The sequence below is a fragment of the Clupea harengus genome, chromosome 13 (genome assembly GCF_900700415.2).
Source record: "Clupea harengus chromosome 13, Ch_v2.0.2, whole genome shotgun sequence".
Classification (NCBI taxonomy): domain Eukaryota; kingdom Metazoa; phylum Chordata; class Actinopteri; order Clupeiformes; family Clupeidae; genus Clupea; species Clupea harengus.
The window spans coordinates 25,755,827-25,774,460 of NC_045164.1; the positions used below are offsets into that span (position 1 = coordinate 25,755,827).

At 45.4% G+C, this 18,634-nt stretch overlaps 3 protein-coding genes across 5 annotated transcripts in view; 1 reads left to right on the forward strand and 2 right to left on the reverse strand.

Moving 5' to 3' along the window:
* abhd12 (abhydrolase domain containing 12, lysophospholipase) overlaps positions 1-9,041 on the reverse strand; it is a 26,422-nt gene extending 17,381 nt beyond the window's left edge. Inside the window, exons 1-2 of the mRNA XM_031579511.2 lie at positions 8,964-9,041; positions 7,709-7,887 (exon numbers count right to left, since the gene is read on the reverse strand). Coding sequence (XP_031435371.1) covers positions 7,709-7,878 — 170 coding nt within the window. The 5' untranslated portion in view covers positions 7,879-7,887; positions 8,964-9,041. The remainder of the gene's footprint in view (positions 1-7,708; positions 7,888-8,963) is intronic.
* On the forward strand, positions 9,039-11,033 carry gins1 (GINS complex subunit 1 (Psf1 homolog)). Its single transcript, XM_012827595.3, has 7 exons — positions 9,039-9,256; positions 9,439-9,503; positions 9,660-9,758; positions 9,855-9,945; positions 10,145-10,261; positions 10,684-10,758; positions 10,913-11,033. Exons 1-7 carry the CDS (start codon positions 9,182-9,184, stop codon positions 10,979-10,981), a joined length of 591 nt encoding a protein of 196 aa, XP_012683049.1. The 5' UTR covers positions 9,039-9,181; the 3' UTR covers positions 10,982-11,033.
* Positions 11,034-11,057: 24 nt separating this feature from the next.
* Positions 11,058-18,634, reverse strand: part of ninl (ninein-like) — a 30,169-nt gene continuing 22,592 nt past the window's right edge. For all 3 annotated transcript variants that reach the window (XM_031579509.2, XM_031579508.2, XM_031579510.2), the window contains 10 exons: positions 17,613-17,717; positions 17,438-17,507; positions 16,063-16,347; positions 15,599-15,712; positions 15,300-15,479; positions 14,998-15,147; positions 14,701-14,814; positions 14,177-14,386; positions 13,324-13,437; positions 11,058-12,251 (listed from right to left, as the gene is read on the reverse strand). In XM_031579509.2, coding sequence (XP_031435369.1) covers positions 12,060-12,251; positions 13,324-13,437; positions 14,177-14,386; positions 14,701-14,814; positions 14,998-15,147; positions 15,300-15,479; positions 15,599-15,712; positions 16,063-16,347; positions 17,438-17,507; positions 17,613-17,717 — 1,534 coding nt within the window. In that variant the 3' untranslated portion in view covers positions 11,058-12,059. The remainder of the gene's footprint in view (positions 12,252-13,323; positions 13,438-14,176; positions 14,387-14,700; positions 14,815-14,997; positions 15,148-15,299; positions 15,480-15,598; positions 15,713-16,062; positions 16,348-17,437; positions 17,508-17,612; positions 17,718-18,634) is intronic.

Here is an 18,634-nt window from a genome sequence, read left to right on the forward strand (position 1 = left end):
AAACAAACTATTAATAGTGCCCCCGTGAGATCACTCCAGTGAAATGACAAGGGTCGGAGGTCACGCACGTGACACAGACACACTGCATGGCTGTGCTGAGGCCTGCTGGGATGTTGGAGTGAGAGTAGGTGTTCCTGCTGTTTTGGAACACACCCCAGCACGAGAGAGAGTGTGTGTGCGCGCAGCAGGCATCACATCGCCCTCTCGGAGTCAACCCAGCGGAGCTCTGTCGTCACGGTGAGCTGAGCCGCGGGGAGGGACCACTTCCTGGAGGGGCCTGAGCAGAAAGGGTGGTTCTGCCGCCGTGATGCATAAAGAGGATGGTGTTTCTTGTACCAAGTGTGTGTGTGTGTGTGTGCAGGCGGAAGCATGCCAGTCACCCTGCTACTTCTGCTGTGTGTGTACGCACCTAATGCAGTATTCATGCCAGTATGACCATGTAGTATGTAAACATCCTGGTGTTTATTAATCATGTCTGTGTGTCTGCATAGACCACGGGAGCACATTTGACAGTGTTTGTTCTGGTGTGTGTGTTTGTGTGTGTGTGTGTGTGTGTGTGTGTGTGTGTTTGCTAACTGGTTCCCCCGGTGAGTGTGATCGCACCACTGCAAATGGGTTTCACATGAGCGGAAAGGGGAGAGATGGAAACACCTGCTAGTCAAACCAGGTGCACAGAGGCCCGAGTCTGGCTTGGCTTGACAATCACTGTGCTCCCACCTCCCACCTCCAAACTCCCTCACACCCACACCCCCCCCAAGCCAGCCTGACAGATGGTGGCCTAAACTGCAGAGCATGTGGAGCCTCCGCTAGCAACCCCACCCCCACCCTCACCTCCAATGTTTGCTGCAGCAGAACTAACCTCCTACATCCACCATCAGTCAAACCAAATACGTCAGCACAGAGTCTGTTAAACTAGCGCTCTACGGCCTCCTACGATGACGGGCATGTCCTAATCAGATCTGTAATGACCAGGTGTTGACTGGCAGAATGGGAGAGACAGAGGAACGTGGGAGGGGGAGAAAAAGAGAAAGACAAAGGAAATGAGAGAGAGAGGTGATCTGGTCAGAGAGAGAGAGAGAGGTGATCTGGTCAGAGAGAGAGAGAGAGAGAGAGAGAGGTGATCTGTCTGGTCAGAGACAGAGAGAGAGAGAGAGAGGTGATCTGTCTGGTCAGAGAGAGAGAGAGAGAGAGAGAGAGAGGTGATCTGTCTGGTCAGAGAGAGAGAGAGAGAGGTGATCTGTCTGGTCAGAGAGAGAGAGAGAGAGAGATAGAGAGGTGATCTGTCTGGTCAGAGAGAGAGAGAGAGAGAGAGAGGTGATCTGTCTGGTCAGAGACAGAGAGAGAGAGAGAGAGGTGATCTGTCTTGGTCAGAGAGAGAGAGAGAGAGAGAGAGAGGTGATCTGTCTGGTCAGAGAGAGAGAGAGAGAGAGAGAGAGAGAGAGAGAGAGAGGTGATCTGTCTGGTCAGAGAGAGAGAGAGAGAGATAGATAGAGCGGTGATCTGTCTGGTCAGAGAGAGAGAGAGAGAGAGAGAGAGAGAGAGAGAGAGCGGTGATCTGTCTGGTTGTCAGTGGAGCTGTGCTGGCACAGTGGGCTGAAGTACCTGCACTCTTAACACCCCTCAGGCTAATGCGTTTAGCGGAGCAGCCAGGTCACACAGATCTTCTGCCATCTGGACCCCATTATGCTGCTGTACATGAAAGGGAGGGGCAGCCGAGGACACGACCAAACTCCACGTCCTGCAGGACCAGACTGACCATCCGCCTGGTGCATGACCACGTCAGGTGTCCATGTGTGTCCTGCAGGAGCAGACTGACCATCCGCCTGGTGCAAGACCACGTCAGGTGTGTCCATGTGTGTCCTGCCGGACCATACTGACCATCCGCCTGGTGCAAGACCACGTCAGGTGTGTCCATGTGTGTCCTGCAGGACCAGACTGACCATCCGCCTGGTGCAAGACCACGTCAGGTGTCCTTGTGTGTCCCACAGGTGCATCAATGGAGCGGCATCTTTGGATACTGTGCTTTCAGCATGCCAAGTCTGCACAGAAGTATTAGCATGTGGGCTAATATATTAAACATTCTGGTATCGTGCAAGGCTTTGTAGCCTACACTTCTGTCTTCACGTGATGCATGTCGTATGTTTGTTGTATGTTGACAGACATGAAAAGATGTCCTCTTAGGTTGTGGGTGATGCAGTTCTTGTTCCCAGCGGAAATATTCAAAATGTTGTGTAGGCGCCACACACACCTCGGACTAGATGAGACACTGGAGGTGTCCTGGAAGAACCTGGTCCAGCCAGGTCACAGCGCACAGCAATGGAAGACTGCCGTCCACAAACAATACCGCTGTTTCACTGATAAATAGAAATAAAGTCATCCTTATCTAACCCCCACCAACTCCTCTCCCCCAACAGTCGTGTGGTCCCCAGAGCATCGGCTCCCCAAACCACCAACCCCCCGCCCCACACACACACACACACACACACACACACACACACACACACACACACACACACACACACACACACACACACACACACACACACAAACACCCCGTCCTGCTCACCCCTGCCCTGGCCAAGGTTACAGTGCGACTGCCAGGACCTTGAGACAACTGCGGCTGGCAGAATGGGTGCAATCAGAGCCGGGGCACTAATGCACCCTGACAACGGAGGAGGCGAGCGAGCACAGCTTGAAGCGGGATCACTACGGTGACCCTGTCTGCCTCCGCTGCAGTCGGGCCTGCGGACGAGAGGGGGTGGTGGATGGGGCTCGGAGGCCTCCGCTGCAGTCGGTGGAAATATAGTCGGGTTCGGATGTTTTGATCAGGAGGCTGGTTGCGTGCTTGAATGACACTGCTTGGTAAACAAAGTCTCCTTACCCAACTCTCGGTTAAGACAGGTTACAGTAACAAGGTGGGGTCACTACAATATTCCCCAGGACAAAAGGCAAAGATGGTAAAGAGGTAAAGATTGCATCTCTTGTTCACACATCTCTGATGAGCCAAGTGAAGACTTCAAAATCCTCACTAAGGTTGGATGATCCTCCGGAAGGTGTCAGATTTCAGTCCTACTCAATTTCCGCAACAATAAGAGATATTTTAGTCTCTTGGAATATAGATCTGACTGCAGCTCAGGGACTCTGCCAGGCATCTTAGGTATCCGGCAAGAGCTTCGTTGCTAAAATTGTACAACAGTAACGGCACTGCACCCGCCCCCACACATGCACGCATGCGCGCACACACACACACACACACACACACACACACACACACACACACACACACACACACACACAGAGTACTCAGCAACAGACTCTCTCCACCAAAGAGTGATGCTGATGAGCAGAAAGGATACAAAAATATCTGCAGTCCATGACACAGCCAGTCTACAGGCACAAGCCCAACTCACACACACAAATAGGGAAAATGAAAAAATGACAGTAAGAGAGAGAGAGAGAGAGAAATAACATGGCTTATCAAAACACACTAATTCAGAGTGAGCAAACAAACAGCTGATTCTAAATAAATACTGAAATCTCTGGTCAACAATGTTTCCCTTTGCTGTGTGTATTGGGCTGGGTGTAGCACAATACGCTGCTTTATCGGCTGCCTTGGCTCAGTTCAGTCTCTGCAGCAACTTGCTGTTGCATGTTGCACCCACTCCTTCAGTGTGAGGCACTGCTTGGGAGTAGTTGTAGATAAGACGGGGCCACTGGAGAGCACACTCACACTCTCTCTCACACACACACACACACACACACACACACAGACGGGAGAGCATCTGATCTGTGGGCATAGTTCTAGATAAGGTAAAGCACTTGCCACTGGAGAACTGTCAGCGAATATGCGGGTGTCCGCTACAAGAGCGCTGCAACACAAAAGACTCAGGCACGGTTTTAACACGGACCTCTGGCATGAAGGCCATCCAGGCACGAGCTTCAGTTTGATCGGTGAAAACAATTAACAAGAAGAATGGCCGTCTTGTGTCATGGCATAAGGATGGATGGAGGCTTCCGGAAGAAAAAGCACCTGGCTCTGTACTTCACACAGACTCGTTTCAGTGGGACCTGCCAGGTATACTAAGACAAACAACCCACAGCCTCCTCCAATTCACCACACATGCAAAGTCACAGGCCAGAGAGACAGACAGACAGAGAGAGAGAGGGAGAGAGAGCGAGAGAGAGAGAGAAAAAGAGAGAGAGAGAGAAGAGGGAGAGAAAAGGTCCACACAGTAAGGCAGAGGACTTGGCCGGGAGGCCTCTTCCCTGCAGAACAAATCAATCAGCTTTAATACTGCGATTAGGAATTAGGGCGCTTGCTGGCAAACTGTGGCTGATTTTGTTAGTTAATGCATGCATAACTGCGCCGGACTCGAAGTCTCCTCCGCTTTCTATCAGCAAGTATTCCTACAAGTCCTTTTCCATTATGTAACAAGGGCTCCTGGTTTAAAATAGATACCCTCTTGTGCTTCTGAAACGCACAGCCTACCTGTTTTGCGCTGTGTATATTATGGCTGTGACTGAGATCACTGTATCAGCAATTGTGGCTGTAAATTGTGTTGTTTCAGGAAGCCATTATTCAACAGCAACCGCATGGCTGAAAAAGACGTGTCGCTGACCTAAATAAAGACCGCGAGTGCAGTGCAGAAAAGCACAGAGATACAGAAATATATGAAATGTATTTTCCCTGGTTCTTCTGCCTATCTGCTATAATACACCATGACAGTCAGGCCAAAGCCACCACAGGCGCAGCGTCTCTCCCCAGGGGAGAAGGGAGAACAATAAGGTGGCAGGGACGGATGGAAGCCTGGCATTCCAGTTCTTCAACACCCACTCCTGCCGTGGAGTTCAGTGGGAGGGTGGCAAATGCATTTACATTTAGTCATTTAGCCGACGCTTTTATCCAAAGCGACTTACAAGGATGTATACACATTTTACATTTACACTGATGGCACACTGCACATCAGGAGCAATTAGGGGTTCAGTGTCTTGCTCAAGGACGCTTCGACAGGGAATCGAACTAGCAACCTTCTGATTACTAAACGACTTCTCTACCCCCTGTACCACTGTCGCCACTGTCAAATGCTGAAGGACCATGAACGGTTTAGGCGGTTTGAGGAACAGAGACAATAAAGGGGTAACTGTGGTATGGATGAGTCTATTCTCTCTCTCTCTCTCTCTCTCTCTCTCTTTTCTTCCCTCTGTACTGTCCCTTGTTTACTGTCTTTAGTCTCTGACTTTCTTTCTCTTCCTCATTTTTCCCACGTTCTATCTCTCCTCTTCCCCTATCGTCACCTCCCTCCCTCCCTCCCCATGCATGGCTGACAGTCTCTGGCTCCGCAGCTCAGCCCCTGTGGATTGTGACACAGATAACACTACACGTTATGCCCCCCCCAGACCTTGGAACATGGCAACTAACAAAGGAACAACACTCTCAGATCTGCTACCCTCTAGTGTTCCAGAATACTGTCAAGAGTTCATTGAGCCTGGGGGGGGGGGTGGGGGGGGGGTTAGGTGACGGGTTCAAAGAGGAGTTCAAAGAATGACTCAGAGAACAGATTTATCTGCGTGTTTATGAAGACGTGCGAATCATGTGGTGACGTGTAACCTCCACTATCAGTGAGTGAAACTCAAGCAGATGTGTCAGTCCTGGTCTTGGGTGCAAAGAGGATGGGGAGATACAGTTACTAGCTAAATGAGCAGTGAGCACAAAGGTGTGTGATTTCACTTTCTAGTGTCAAATCACTGAGGCCCTGTGGAAAGAAGCTACTTCCTCCGCAAAAAGCGGTTCATTCAGACTCAATTGTCATCTCTAGACTCCAAGCCTTTCTGTAGCTTTTGGCAACGTCTATCTGTAACATGTGAACACCGACCAAATCGACCGAACTGCTGCTCCAATGAGAGAGAGAGAGAGAGAGAGCGAGCGAGAGTATTAGAAAAAAGCCCGATGGTGACGTGTATGAATGACATGAAAGATTTAATGACTATCGTTGCAAGCACTTTCACAAATTACATTTTACACTGATATGACCTAAAAGAAAACCCTATTTCAATGAATGCAGCTGATGCCAAAATAAAATTGTTAAGAGTAAAAGTATATCAGTACTTAGTACGTAGTATACAATACTTAGCTCTCAGCTCTTAAATGTAATATTAAGACCAGAAGTCTTTTAGCTAATCTACTATTATTGCAAGTCAGCCCAAAAGCCTCGACCTCACATGACAAATGCAGGTCAGGAGTATAGTGAATCGCTTCTGCTGACTCTGCGTCCCATTTACCCAATACCCTGGCTGTCACACGCAAGGGCCGAGGGCTACTTCCCCCTAGGCTACAGGCTGCCTCCTCAAAGACACAAGAGCGCTACTGCGCTATACAATCGCTCATCATCAGATCCGTGCACTCAGTGTTGGTGAGAGTTAGACGGAGCTGTTTAATGTCACACTTTGCTACATCATCATACTGCGGTGTTCTGATGCATTGGGCCCCAAACTGAAATAAAGCAACAGGAAGTGGCCAAAGCAATCATTTTACACAATTAATCTGCATTAAAGCAAAAAAATAGATATACGGATATATTGATACTGGATGTACTACTCTCACAGCTATACAATATACAATAAAAGGAAAAGTTGGTTGGACAGGTTAGCACGGGTCCTTTTTGAGGGGAAACTTTCAGAATCTTACCTAGGTATTGGCCTAGAAAAAATATGCAACTGCATCTTCTTTCTGACATGTATGCAAAAATAAATGAGCTAATTATTTTGAACATGGATTTAAAATACATATGAACTACATCTACTTTCTGACAATAATGCAAAATCATTTTGAAAACACCAGCTGTGGGAACATGCAATGCCGCGAGTTTTCTGAGAAACTAGGCTAGGCACTAAGCAACACTAAACCCCCAATATGTGCCAGTAGCTGTTCCTTATTTCATGACATTAGACTGTTTAAATTATTTCACAGGACTAAAGAATTCTCAGGATCAGGGGTAACCTTCAGAGATTACACCCGTGGTAGACACAAGAGGAGCAGAGCGTGGACAATAATCCCAATTAAGTGACACCCTTCACTAGACTATAAATAGAAGATATATCTAGTTTATAATAATATATAAATATCTACAAAGTCACTGTGTGGAGATACATTTTGTAGGCACCTGCCCACAGTTGACCTTTGGGCTTAATTGTGTCAGATAACATGCAAAGCAGCATCAGCATCCTGTACTCTTATACAAAGCGCTGGTCCTACAGCCGTCTATTTTCAGGTTATCGACAGCATCTTAACTACTCTGAGTGTAGAGTGCAAGTCATCAGACACCCTACCCAACGTTGTTACCCCAGACACGAGAGAAACGAGAGACTTTCTTATACAAGAGGTCGTTACAAAGTAATGACTGTACTTCGGTACTCCATGGAGTCCTTTGAACAACACTGCATCCAAACCTGAAACCGGAAAGTGTGACAGTAGAATGTTTCATGATAATCAATAGCCTAATGTATTCATACAACGCGTGGGATACAAAACTACATTATACATTAAAGTAGCAGGACCGATTGTTCGATACGGCATTTATTTAAGTCTATCTCAAGTTAAACTCCTTGGAGAGCTATTGCACAACTCGTCTGGCACCGTAGTTAATACGATTAACGAAATATTTAGCAAGCAAGTCCACAGTTTGTTCGTTATAACACGTCGATATCTCACCTTCTGAATGCTCGACCCATCGTCTTATTCGAGTCAGCAGAATCGTATTGGACTCCTGATTCTGTGTTCCCCTCTGCTGTCTTCTGACAGTGTTTCAAATTGCTGTCCAGCACTGTTTTGGTAGCAGAGCTGTCATTATCCTGAGTGAGCGAGTTATTCCGCTTTCTCATCACTGAAATCTGAAGGACCAATACAAAAAAGAAGAGATCAAGTAAATATCACCGCAGCAGCAAAGACCGCTTCAACCTTGCTAAATGCCGTTATCTGGACGATGCAGGTTTGTTCCCTAAAGACGGAGGCAGTTGCTGTCGCTGGAGACCGCTTCTAAGTGCAGGAGGCAGTGTACGCCGCCGATAACTCCACCGTTGTATCCACTCCCAGCGCAACTGACATTCAGCACTTTTCCTACATTGTTTGCAGAAGTCCTATATCTGCAGAGACCAGCTGATCAGTTCAACCTTTCCCCTAAGTTCCAACTGCAGCCAATCAGAGAAGACCTGTCAGCCATGTTTGCGACAGTCGTAAAGTTTGCTTAGCATGTAGCTGTATTTGTATACTCGTAAGAGTCACTGAAGGCACTAAATCCTTAATGTCCCGAAGTGCTGGTTGTCGAAACAACAACCCATGAGTAAACGTTGAAAAATAGCTTGGGGGGAAATCATGACGTTAAAATATTTGTAAAATATTTGTTCTTTCCATAACAAAAAGGATCTGCCTATGTCAAATCTTTGGGTCAGTTTGCTAGTTAGCATTGACAGGATGTCTTGAGAAATTCGAGTAACCTACAGCGGTTGAGCGGAGTCTCTGATAGCTAACATTAAGTATGGTTGTAGTAACCTTAGGCGGCTGTTGACAGGTAACGTTAGCTATAGTTTTCGTATTCACTGAGTCTGCATTATTCGATCATCCAAACGATAAACCACCCCAAAGGTGCACATTATAAATCAGAATAACCACTGTAACGTTTAACCACACTCGAGGGACAGACAGGCATCTTCCGTTTTAGGAGCTTCATGCACGGTTTAGATGACGATAGCTTTACTAGCTAGAAGGTTTGGCTAGCTGTCATAGCTAACATTAGCTAATTAACTAGAAACGTAAAACACTAGTATGCTATGAGTGAAGATCGATCTGAATGGTACAAAACACGACTTAAATGTGATGAGAAATTCCCCTTCATTGGGTTTGAAGTATACTGACGATATAAGTGAAGATACTCAAGATAAAAGTTTGAATAAAAGTGATTATAAACAACCTGTTCATCTTGACGGAACTTCTTCAAAGACTATCCATACCAGTTTCATAAGCTTTAATGAATGTCCCTTACAGTTACCCTTACTTTGGACATGGTCACATGATCATCACAAATAGTTTTTTGCCGCGAAAGTAGTCGTTTGTGTGGTTCACTTGCTGAGGCTACTGGACCATTTAGGCAATATTATTGTTTTCTTATTGACTGTTACATTTGTAAAGATGTTTTGTGAAAAAGCAGTTGAACTTATCCGAGAACTTCATCGAATGGGTGACGGGCAATTGCCAGCTTTCAATGTAAGTGTGTGAACTACGCTTGAAAGCGGTCTCATTTTGTCCTGGTTATTATGCTAGCATCAAGCATCAGTTATTTTGTTGGTAACGTTCACAGTAAAATCACTAGATGCCAACTGCCTGTTGAGAAATGGTTACTTCAAATAGCGAGTTATTTATCGAAATAATAATTTTCATTGAAATAGGAGGATGGCATCCGTCAGGTCCTCGAAGAAATGAAGGCATTATACGAACAAAATCAAAGTGATGTGTAAGTATGGTTGACGTATAGCCTAGTCTACCGTTAATTGACGTCGAATCTTAAACCCTTGTCGGCAAATCAGAATTTGACTTGTAACTTGTTTTTGTATATATTGCTAATTTGTCCATTCGAATTCAAGTTCTCTGTTTTTGTCTGTCGCTTTAGAAATGAGGCGAAAGCTGAGGGCAGGAGTGAACTGATTCCTACCATCAAATTCCGTCACTGCTGTCTGCTCAGGAACCAGCGCTGTATCGCTGCATACCTGTAAGTGCTGTGCCTCACCGTTGAATGACCCTTGATCCTGACATGTTAGTTAATTGGGTTGTATCGACTTTGTGTCAACTGGTCTCTCCTCTGCAGCTACGATCGCCTACTCAGGATACGAGCACTCCGGTGGGAGTATGGAAGCGTCCTTCCTACAAATATTCGTTTTCATATGTGCGCAGAAGAGGTATGTTCTCTCATGCAGTTTACTGAATTTGGTTTGGTTTGATAACTGCCATGAACCACATATTGGTCGTTTGGCAATGAAACGCAAAGCCATTCATAATATTTTTGTGGTTTAGGCAGGGATCATTTAGATTGTCATCTTTCCAGATAAAGCTATGTTTGAAGTTGATGCATCTTTGTCATATTTAAATCTTGAACAGTTGGACTGGTTCAACCAGTATAAAAAATCCCTTGCCACCTATATGAGATCAATTGGTGGAGACGGTGGTCTGGATATAACACAGGACATGAAACCTCCCAAGAGCCTATACATAGAGGTGAGAAAGATGCCGAGGTGCTTAGCAAGCACTCCGTGGCATTGTAACTGTGTCACTAAATTATGCAGAACAAGATATTTTGTCATGCATGCTTAGTTGTTGATTTCATTAATTCCTCTTTAAAGAGGACCTCTTGTTCATATGCTCATTTCCTTGTTCATCATTTTATTTTGGGAGTCTACTAGAATAGATTTGCATGCTTCAACGATCCAAAACCACAGGTTTTGTTTTCAAGCCTAATATCTCTATTCAGGTCTGTGTGAAACGCTTTGTTAGGCTGGCCACCTGAGGCCACATCTATAGACTGTAGCTCGTCTCATTTCAGTCAGATCTTTGTTTGTTTGTTTGACCTTTATGGTGAATGATGGGATTTTTGTTCCAAGAATATTGGATTTTCCTTAGAGATTTTGTTTTCTGTGTAGGTGCGCTGTTTGAAAGACCACGGTGAATTTGAGATTGATGATGGCACCGTTATCCTGCTGAAGAAAAATAGCCAGGTATGCTTCAACAGCATAGGTTTACTTCCACTTCTAATTCGTTCCCAAGGTTGAGTTGATTGTGAATACACTGATAAATGTCTCAAGAAAGCCGTGTCGTCGTGTGTGTGTGTGACCTAGTTCTCTGACTCGTCCACGCATTATCTTTTTGCAGCATTTTCTCCCACGTTGGAAATGTGAGCAGCTGATTCGCCAGGGCGTTCTGGAGCATGTCATCTCTTGAGGTCACAACAAGAGGGTGTAGAAGATGTACTGAACTATGCCAAGTATGGAGAGAAAAAAATGGTTCTGAAAGCATATGTGTTCAAGGGAAGAGGTTTTACTTGGTAAACATTTGTACATAAATTTATACAATGATGTAGGGCAAAAAAATAAATGTACATCCTACTTAACAATTACTCTTTATACAATAATGTCACCATCTGGGAAAATGTCTGAATAATGTTAACCACAATCTGTAACGTTCTTTCCACAATTTGTTTGCAATACTACTTACGCTTATGAGTTATCCAAAAACAATTGTACAGTAGTGCATAGAGATTTCAAAATGTGCAAGTGTCAAAATGTAGCACCCGTGTATCAAAACTATACATTATGAAATACTGTACTTTTGGTTGCTATTACAAGTTTATTAAGAAACACTTTCATAAATATCATTCATCCATCCAGACATGATTGTGCCAAACTTAGTCCTTGGATCCATGTTGACAGAAGGAATAGTGGGAATATAAAGCAGCACCCTGATTTCCCTGTGATGTTAAGATTGGGAATGAATCCCAGGCAGTGCATGAACGCATCTCCACATCTAGTCAGAGGTACACAGGGGACCGGGATTGACCTGGGGGGGGGTCGTCACTGTACAAGACCACATGTAGTTCGAGACTGGGTGGTGTAGTCATAGGATTATATCATGGGTTTTAAGAAAGCAGTAATATCTTGTAGCATGGTCCACTACTGGTCACTTGTCTCAACCCACTTCATCAGACACGCTATTAAAAGCACAATATTTGAACCTATTATTGAAACCTGCAACACGTCTTACAGCTTCACAGGAGGTGAAAAAATATATGGAGCAAAAACACTGTGCCCAGTACCCTAGATGAAAATATATACCAAGTTACCTGCTTGGTTTGTGCTTGGAAAATATACGCGAGGGTCATTTATTGCTTTGGGGTGACGAAGGACAATACAGCACTTGCCTCACTACGCTGTGATCGCATTCTACTTGGGTGTGGAGAAAGAAGAGAGGTATGTCACAATAGAATATGGCTCTTGTGGAAGCTTGTAGGGAAAGAAGTGCTCTATGCCGACAGGGATGCAGGAGCGATTTTCCGTAGGAGTTTGTTCAGAGCAGCCACCTTCTCCTCGAGCAGGAAGCTCTTCTTCTCCGCGCTCTTCTGACGCTGCTCCGTGATCTGCAGCGCCTTCATGAGCTGGGAGTTCTCCACATACAAGTCCTTCAGCAGGAGGTCGGACTTGGCGTTTTTGGTCAGCTGTAAATCAGAGAGGGACCCAGAGATGGCGTGGATTAGATCATAAAATAACCTTGAATTCCTTCAATTATGACAAGGGTTGCACAACCAATCACTATGCAGGCCTGACTGAAACATTACAAAGTGACAAAGTGTCAGTTTCTTGGTATAAAAAGAACCGAAAGTCCTCACAGTAAATACACTGGGTATTTAAGTACACAAGTTACTGATGCAACTCACAAGAAATTAAACCTGCAAGTGTCCCCTAACTCAGTGGCATGGAAATGAAGCAGCTGAGGAGAGCTTGTCAGTCTTGAGTTCATATATAGTTTACATTGATCAAATGAAGGGGGAAATTACTATAAAGTCAAATAGGCCTTTGTTAAGGTGAAAGATATGATGCCTCATCTCCCAAATGGTTTCAATACGTTTGATTAAAGGTCCAGTCCTTGATCCTGGTGAAAGGTGGTTGACATATGAGCTCAATAACCAATCAAATACATCCCTTTTTTTCAGCCTTTTTTGGCTGGAATAGTCAGGTCGGTCCGAGCCTGTTTGTTTCCCATTTACAGAGGCAGAATTGTACACACACACACCAGATTTGTCTTTGAGCGCACACACACACACACACACACACACACACACCAGATTTGTCTTTGAGCGCACATACTGGGCAGATAGCTAGAGGGGCGCAATGAGAATTTAGCTGAATTCAGCAAAAAAGTGGAATTAATCATAATCAAAAACTGCACCTTCAACACATGTAGCCAAACCTTGTGTCATCATTTACTCCGCATCAGTGATGTGAGCGCCTCCCTAATCCAGCCGCCTCCAGTGTAGTATGGATTAATGCTTATAGGCTAATTACAATTCAATGGAACAGATCCAGCCAACAATGAACGCAGTGAATGGCATTTTGGCAGAGCCAGGCCAGCTCTCTACAGCTTAAAGATAACATTGACTGAAAGATTGAATGAGGCTGTCGTTAGCCTGGCTGACGGAAACATGAACGTGCACTTCCTCAGGAAAGGACTGGATTTCAGGTGTGTCCTGACAGTTTTAGGACCTGTAGGTTTGAGAGATGTAAACCGACCTGCTCTTTAAGCTGAGTGACCTTCTCCTGTAACATCATCCGAACATTCTTCAGCTTCGCCTCCACCTCCTCCATCCTCTCCTGCATGTGTCCCATTACTTTCTCATATTGCTCCTGCGGGGGAAATGACATCATTGTAAAGATGTTATCGTAACGAGTTTAATTATCGGACGGCGTGTGTTATCGTTCGCGTTGTCATGTGAATCCATTATTAAACTGAAGTTATAGATTGTTAATCCATTATTAAACTTAGTATTTTGATTGTTTAACAGAATGGCCGATGTTTGACACTGTCCGATAACTGACATAGCTACGCTACCACAGATATTTTAATGTTTTTTTTTTTTTTTTTTATGTTTTAATGTTTCATTCCTTCATCATTTGTTACAGCACAACTGGTGTTGTAGCCTTTTTGAATCAGATTCCAATGCCTGCTATAACCAATAGGCAGAGAGTATTTTTCTCCATCCTTCTGGCAACTATTTATGGTGCACAGAACCAATACGAAACATGGTTCCCTTGTGTAACAGGTGAGAGAGGGTGAATATGGAAAGTCATTTTAATAAAAATAAGAATGAAAAAAAAAATATTCAAGTTATACTCAGAATAGGGGGTTTTACAGCCAGGTCAGACTCCTGAATTCAGAGGTCAGAAGACGAATGAAACTGACGGCAGTTGAAATTGGAAAACTGAATGAGTCCCTGTCAAATTGTTGATTGCCTGAGGATTTCAATTTAGTACATCCTGCCCATGTGCTGTGTGTGTCACACTCTCTAGTTTGTGTTTGTGCTGGTCTGCCCTGTACCTGCTGCAGTGCCAGGCTGTATGTGTTTGTGCCGGTCCGCCCGCGTACCTGCTGCAGTGCCAGTTGCGTGCTGCCCTTTTGTGCCTGGGAGCGGAGCAGCTCCTCCAGATGCTGCCCCCTGCGCTGCTGCTCTGCCAGCTGGGCATGGAGGGGTGCCAGCTGCTCCCTGGAGCCCACACCAGCCTGCTCCCGCATGTCTTGCACCGCCCGCGCGTGCTGGGCCTGCGCCAGGGAGAGGGCCGTGTCTGCCCGCAGTGCCTGAGTGGAAACAACAACATGGGGTGGTTGGAGACACACACACACACACACACACACACACACACGTCAGCTTCACTTAAAGTCAAAGCCAGAGGATAAACAGAGATGGGGCAATGGTCACTGACCATGTGATTGTCAATTATTTTAGTTATCATCTGTATGAATGCACCGCCTTCAGTAGCTGTTGTATTTTTTTGGAAATCCTTAAAAGACAGTTCAAGTATCAGTACCTGGCTTTCTGTGTGTTCTGTGATTGAGGGGGCATATTTGGCTATGTTGTTCATTTAAAATGGATAAATAAAAGGTTTGCTCACTTGATCCTTGGCCTCCTGAGTAACCGTCTCTAGCTGGGCCTGTTTGTGTTTCAGAGTCAGGCATTCGTGTGTCAGTTTCCTCAGCTCCCTCTCCTGAGTCTGCAGCTGTGCCACCTACCGGAGCAAATTAAAGTGTGTTTACGTTCCAGTTTATTTTGAACATGGGTTGGTTTGGTGCTACTCTCTGCACATGTGAGGAGTTCATGAATTCACTGAACTCCATTTTGGACATGTGTTTAAAAATGTCACAATACCATAACCACTGTGTATCGACGGAATGTAAAACGGTGCTTTTACCTTTTGAAGTAGGTCCTGGTTTTGTAAATGAAGCCTTCGGCATTCCTCTTCCAAAGCCCGAGCGGTTTCATCCTCGTGCTGCCGACGGCTCTTCTGAAGCTCCTCCTTCTCCCTACACAGCTGACCCAAGCTCATCTCCAGCTCAATGACCTGAAGGACACCAAGTACACACACACACACACAGCCATGTAATCTGTAGTCGTGTACAAGAGTACAACTTGTGTACTTTATATAATGATGAATTCGCTCCAGTCATTTCTCCGAGCGTGGCAAAGAGTAGAAAGCATGCATTCGTGGGCTACCTTGTCCTGAGACTCTTGCAGCATTCTCTGAAGTGCAGCATTTTCCTGGTTGTGAGCGTGATTCTCCTGGGATGCAGCCTGGAGTTGGGAACGATTCTCCTGGGACGCAGCCTGGAGTTGGGAACGCAGCTGTTCCGTCTGAGTGTCAACAGCACGAAGTGCTTCCTGGAGTTTCTCAAGCTGTCAAGACATTAAACAAAATCATTGTTTAAATACACAGAACCACTTACATTCAACTACTAAAAGGTCTTAGGAAGGCAACATGAGAACAACCCCCCTCGACCCCTGACCCCTCCTACCTTGTGGTTCCTCTCCTCAGCCTCCTTCAGCAGCTTCTCCTTGTCCTGCTGGAGCCACTGCTGTTTCAGGGTGTGGCTGGTCAGCTCCGACTCAACTTGAGACAACTGCTGAATCTGCATTCCACACAGGGCATTAAGATATCACAAGGACAGACAGTCGCAGACATACCACAGACACAGTGTCATTTATGGCTGGCTCGGACTCAAGGTCAAATAAATGTCCCATCCCCACCCCACATGATATTTAAATATGAAAAAGAAACACTTAGACACTTCAAGAGACAATACTCAAAATGTCCCTGCGTGCATATACTCAGTACGTTCCAAAGCACATTACTATAAATGGATGTAACATCTGGCTATGCCCAAATGGATTCCTAAAACTAAAGGTCTACACCAGTTTCAGTGATGGCTGATGCTTATCTCAGCTCTGAGTGTCAGGTATCAGGCCTCCGTGACCATACCTTCTCCTTGGCGGTCGTCAGCTCTCTCTCCAGCAGCCCGCGCTCTAGGTGCCAGCTGGCCTGGAGCTGGGATCTCTCCCGGTCCTGCTGACTGGACGCCTCCTGCAGCTTCTGGACGGTCGTCTTCCCATCCTCCTGTTCGCGGCACACCTGGGCCAGGCGTTCCGTCAGCATCTGGACAGCACCCTGGTCGGCACGGAGACGAGAGTTGAGCTCAGCGTTTTCACTGCTGAGCTGGAGGTTCCGTGAGCTGAGGTCCAGAACCTCCTCGCGGTGTTTTGTATTCTGAGGAAGAGTAAGATGAAGAGGATAAAATAAGATGAAGAGTATAAAATAAACTATGTATGCAGTTTGGAGCGGACTTGTAAACCGGCGCTTTAGACAAGTATGGCTGTATTGAGAAGTTGATGATGACTGAATGAATGCACATTAATAATTTGCATACATAAATGCACATGCCTGGCTTGCTATGCTACATGTCATAAAGACTGATGAACAGACAAAGCTCTGTATGTCAAAGTGCTAGAGTCAAAATGATGCACAGTTGAGGGAGATTTGCCATGACAAATGTTTTGAATATGCATGCTGTGCAGTGCACTCAGAAAGTATTCATTTAGTTATGTTGCACCCTTCTGCTGAATCCATTTAAATTCTTTTTTTTACCTTACCAGTCTACACTCAATACCCCAGAATGACAAAGTGAAAACAGGATTTTAGACTCCTGAGTTAAATTGAAGTGGCAAGTGTTAATGTCAATATTTCAGTTTTTCCTTTTTAATACATTTGCAGAAATGTCTAAAATGCTTTATCCTTTATTGCTTCATCCTGTATTGGGTTTAGATTGATTGAATTTAAATGATTTTAGCATAAGGGTGCAACATAACTTAATGAAAAAAAAATTGAAGGGGTCTGAATGCTTTCTGAATGCACTGTATGGGCCGAAACACACCAAACGCTTTTTAAAAACGGGACGCTAGCAAATGCATTGTTTCCTATGGTACGGCGCGCCTTGCGTGTGCGCCTTTTCTCCACCACGCGTTTTTTAGATGCGCTTAAAAGTTGAACTATTCTCAACTTTCCAGCGCAAGGCGCGGAGGCGCACCGCTCATCAATGTTAACACTCGGCCCAGGCAGGTTGCGCACGCAGCTCCGCTTCCTGGGCGCCGGGCAAAACAGCCTAATGATCCTGCGGATGTTTTGCCCGCCGCACTTTGCCAAGGCGTTTTTGAAGCGTCTGCCGTTTTAAAAACGCGTTTGGTGTGTTTCAGCCCTATGTGTGCTGGTTTTGACAGAAAACAGGTATGTGTGGAAGCACTCCGATCATTATGAATAAACATGACATGATTCCAGGAGAACAGGGGCAAAACATCTTCACCTCTTTGTGTAGCTTTTCCTCATCCTCCCTTTTCTTCTCGTGTTCTCGCTCAACGTCATCCAGTTTCCTCCTGGTAACACACCGGAGTAATTACATATATATCATATTATAAAGTTTGTATGATACAAATATGCATCAATGTCCCGTAGGACACCATTCTTAGATTAAAACACACCTCTTTTTGTCGACCTCCTCTTCAAGTGACTTCACATCTTGTTGTAGCATCGTCAGTCGGTCTTTCAGTGCACTGTTCTCAGAATGGACTTCATCAAGTTTAGCCCTGATGCAACAGAACAAATATGGCAAGAATTATTATCTCCAAGATGGAAAGGGAACACCAATAGGCGAGACTGATGGATCAGCATTTATGCAATTGCAGTCAGTGAACTGAGAAAAATCAATAAATCAGGTAAATGCAATTTTCTTTCAAACACACACACACACAAAAAATGCCTTCAGTTTTCAAAGCAATCAATCTAGATTAGTTGTGAAACACTACACACACACTCTCTGGGACTCGTGTTATTCGCAAAATTCTCTACCATGCAATCAAAAGAAATCATTCAGTTAGTGGATGGAGCGAATGTTGTTTTCACACGTTTGTGGATTCCACAGAATTTCAGCCAAAACTGTGCAAGAGAGGTGAAGAGAAAGAGAATGCAGGTTAATAACCATTCCATTAGACACGCAACATTCGGACAGAAAAAAGAAAACTCAAAAAGTTAGACACTCTCGAAGCTACAGTTATTCAGTTCATTGCATCCGACGTTCAGCAGGCAAAATGTCTCGGATCACGGCGGGAGGGGGTTAGTCATTGTTTTTATTGGCTCATTTCCTGGTTTACCAGTCCGCACGGCAACAAACCTGTGTGGACTGGCAGGGTCCATGGCCACCTCCAGAGCCATGACCAGCTTCTCCATCTCCAGGAGCTGCTCCTTCATCCTCGTCTTCTCCTGCTCACACTCCTCCTCCACCCTACTCAGCTCCTCTTGGGCTTTCACTAGGGACTTCTGAAGCTGACTGATAGCTCCTTCTGTCTCCTGTCTAACAGCACTGAGCTCTTTCTCCTTATCCTCCAGCAGAGCCCTCAGCTCCTCCACCTCCCCTGAGAGACTCTTACCCTGCTCAAACAGGTGCACCTTCTGCTGGACCTGGGCCCACAGCTCGTCCATCTCTGCTGCCCGGGCCTCCAGTTGG

What these genes read in the sequence shown, in the direction of transcription:
- gins1 (XM_012827595.3), top strand. Translation starts at nt 9,182, where the DNA reads ATGTTTTGTGAAAAAGCAGTTGAACTTATCCGAGAACTTCATCGAATG. An exon ending in CGCTGTATCGCTGCATACCT is followed by an intron (nt 9,759 to 9,854) that starts GTAAGTGCTGTG and finishes TCTCCTCTGCAG; the next exon opens with CTACGATCGCCTACTCAGGA. An exon ending in TTCATATGTGCGCAGAAGAG is followed by an intron (nt 9,946 to 10,144) that starts GTATGTTCTCTC and finishes AATCTTGAACAG; the next exon opens with TTGGACTGGTTCAACCAGTA.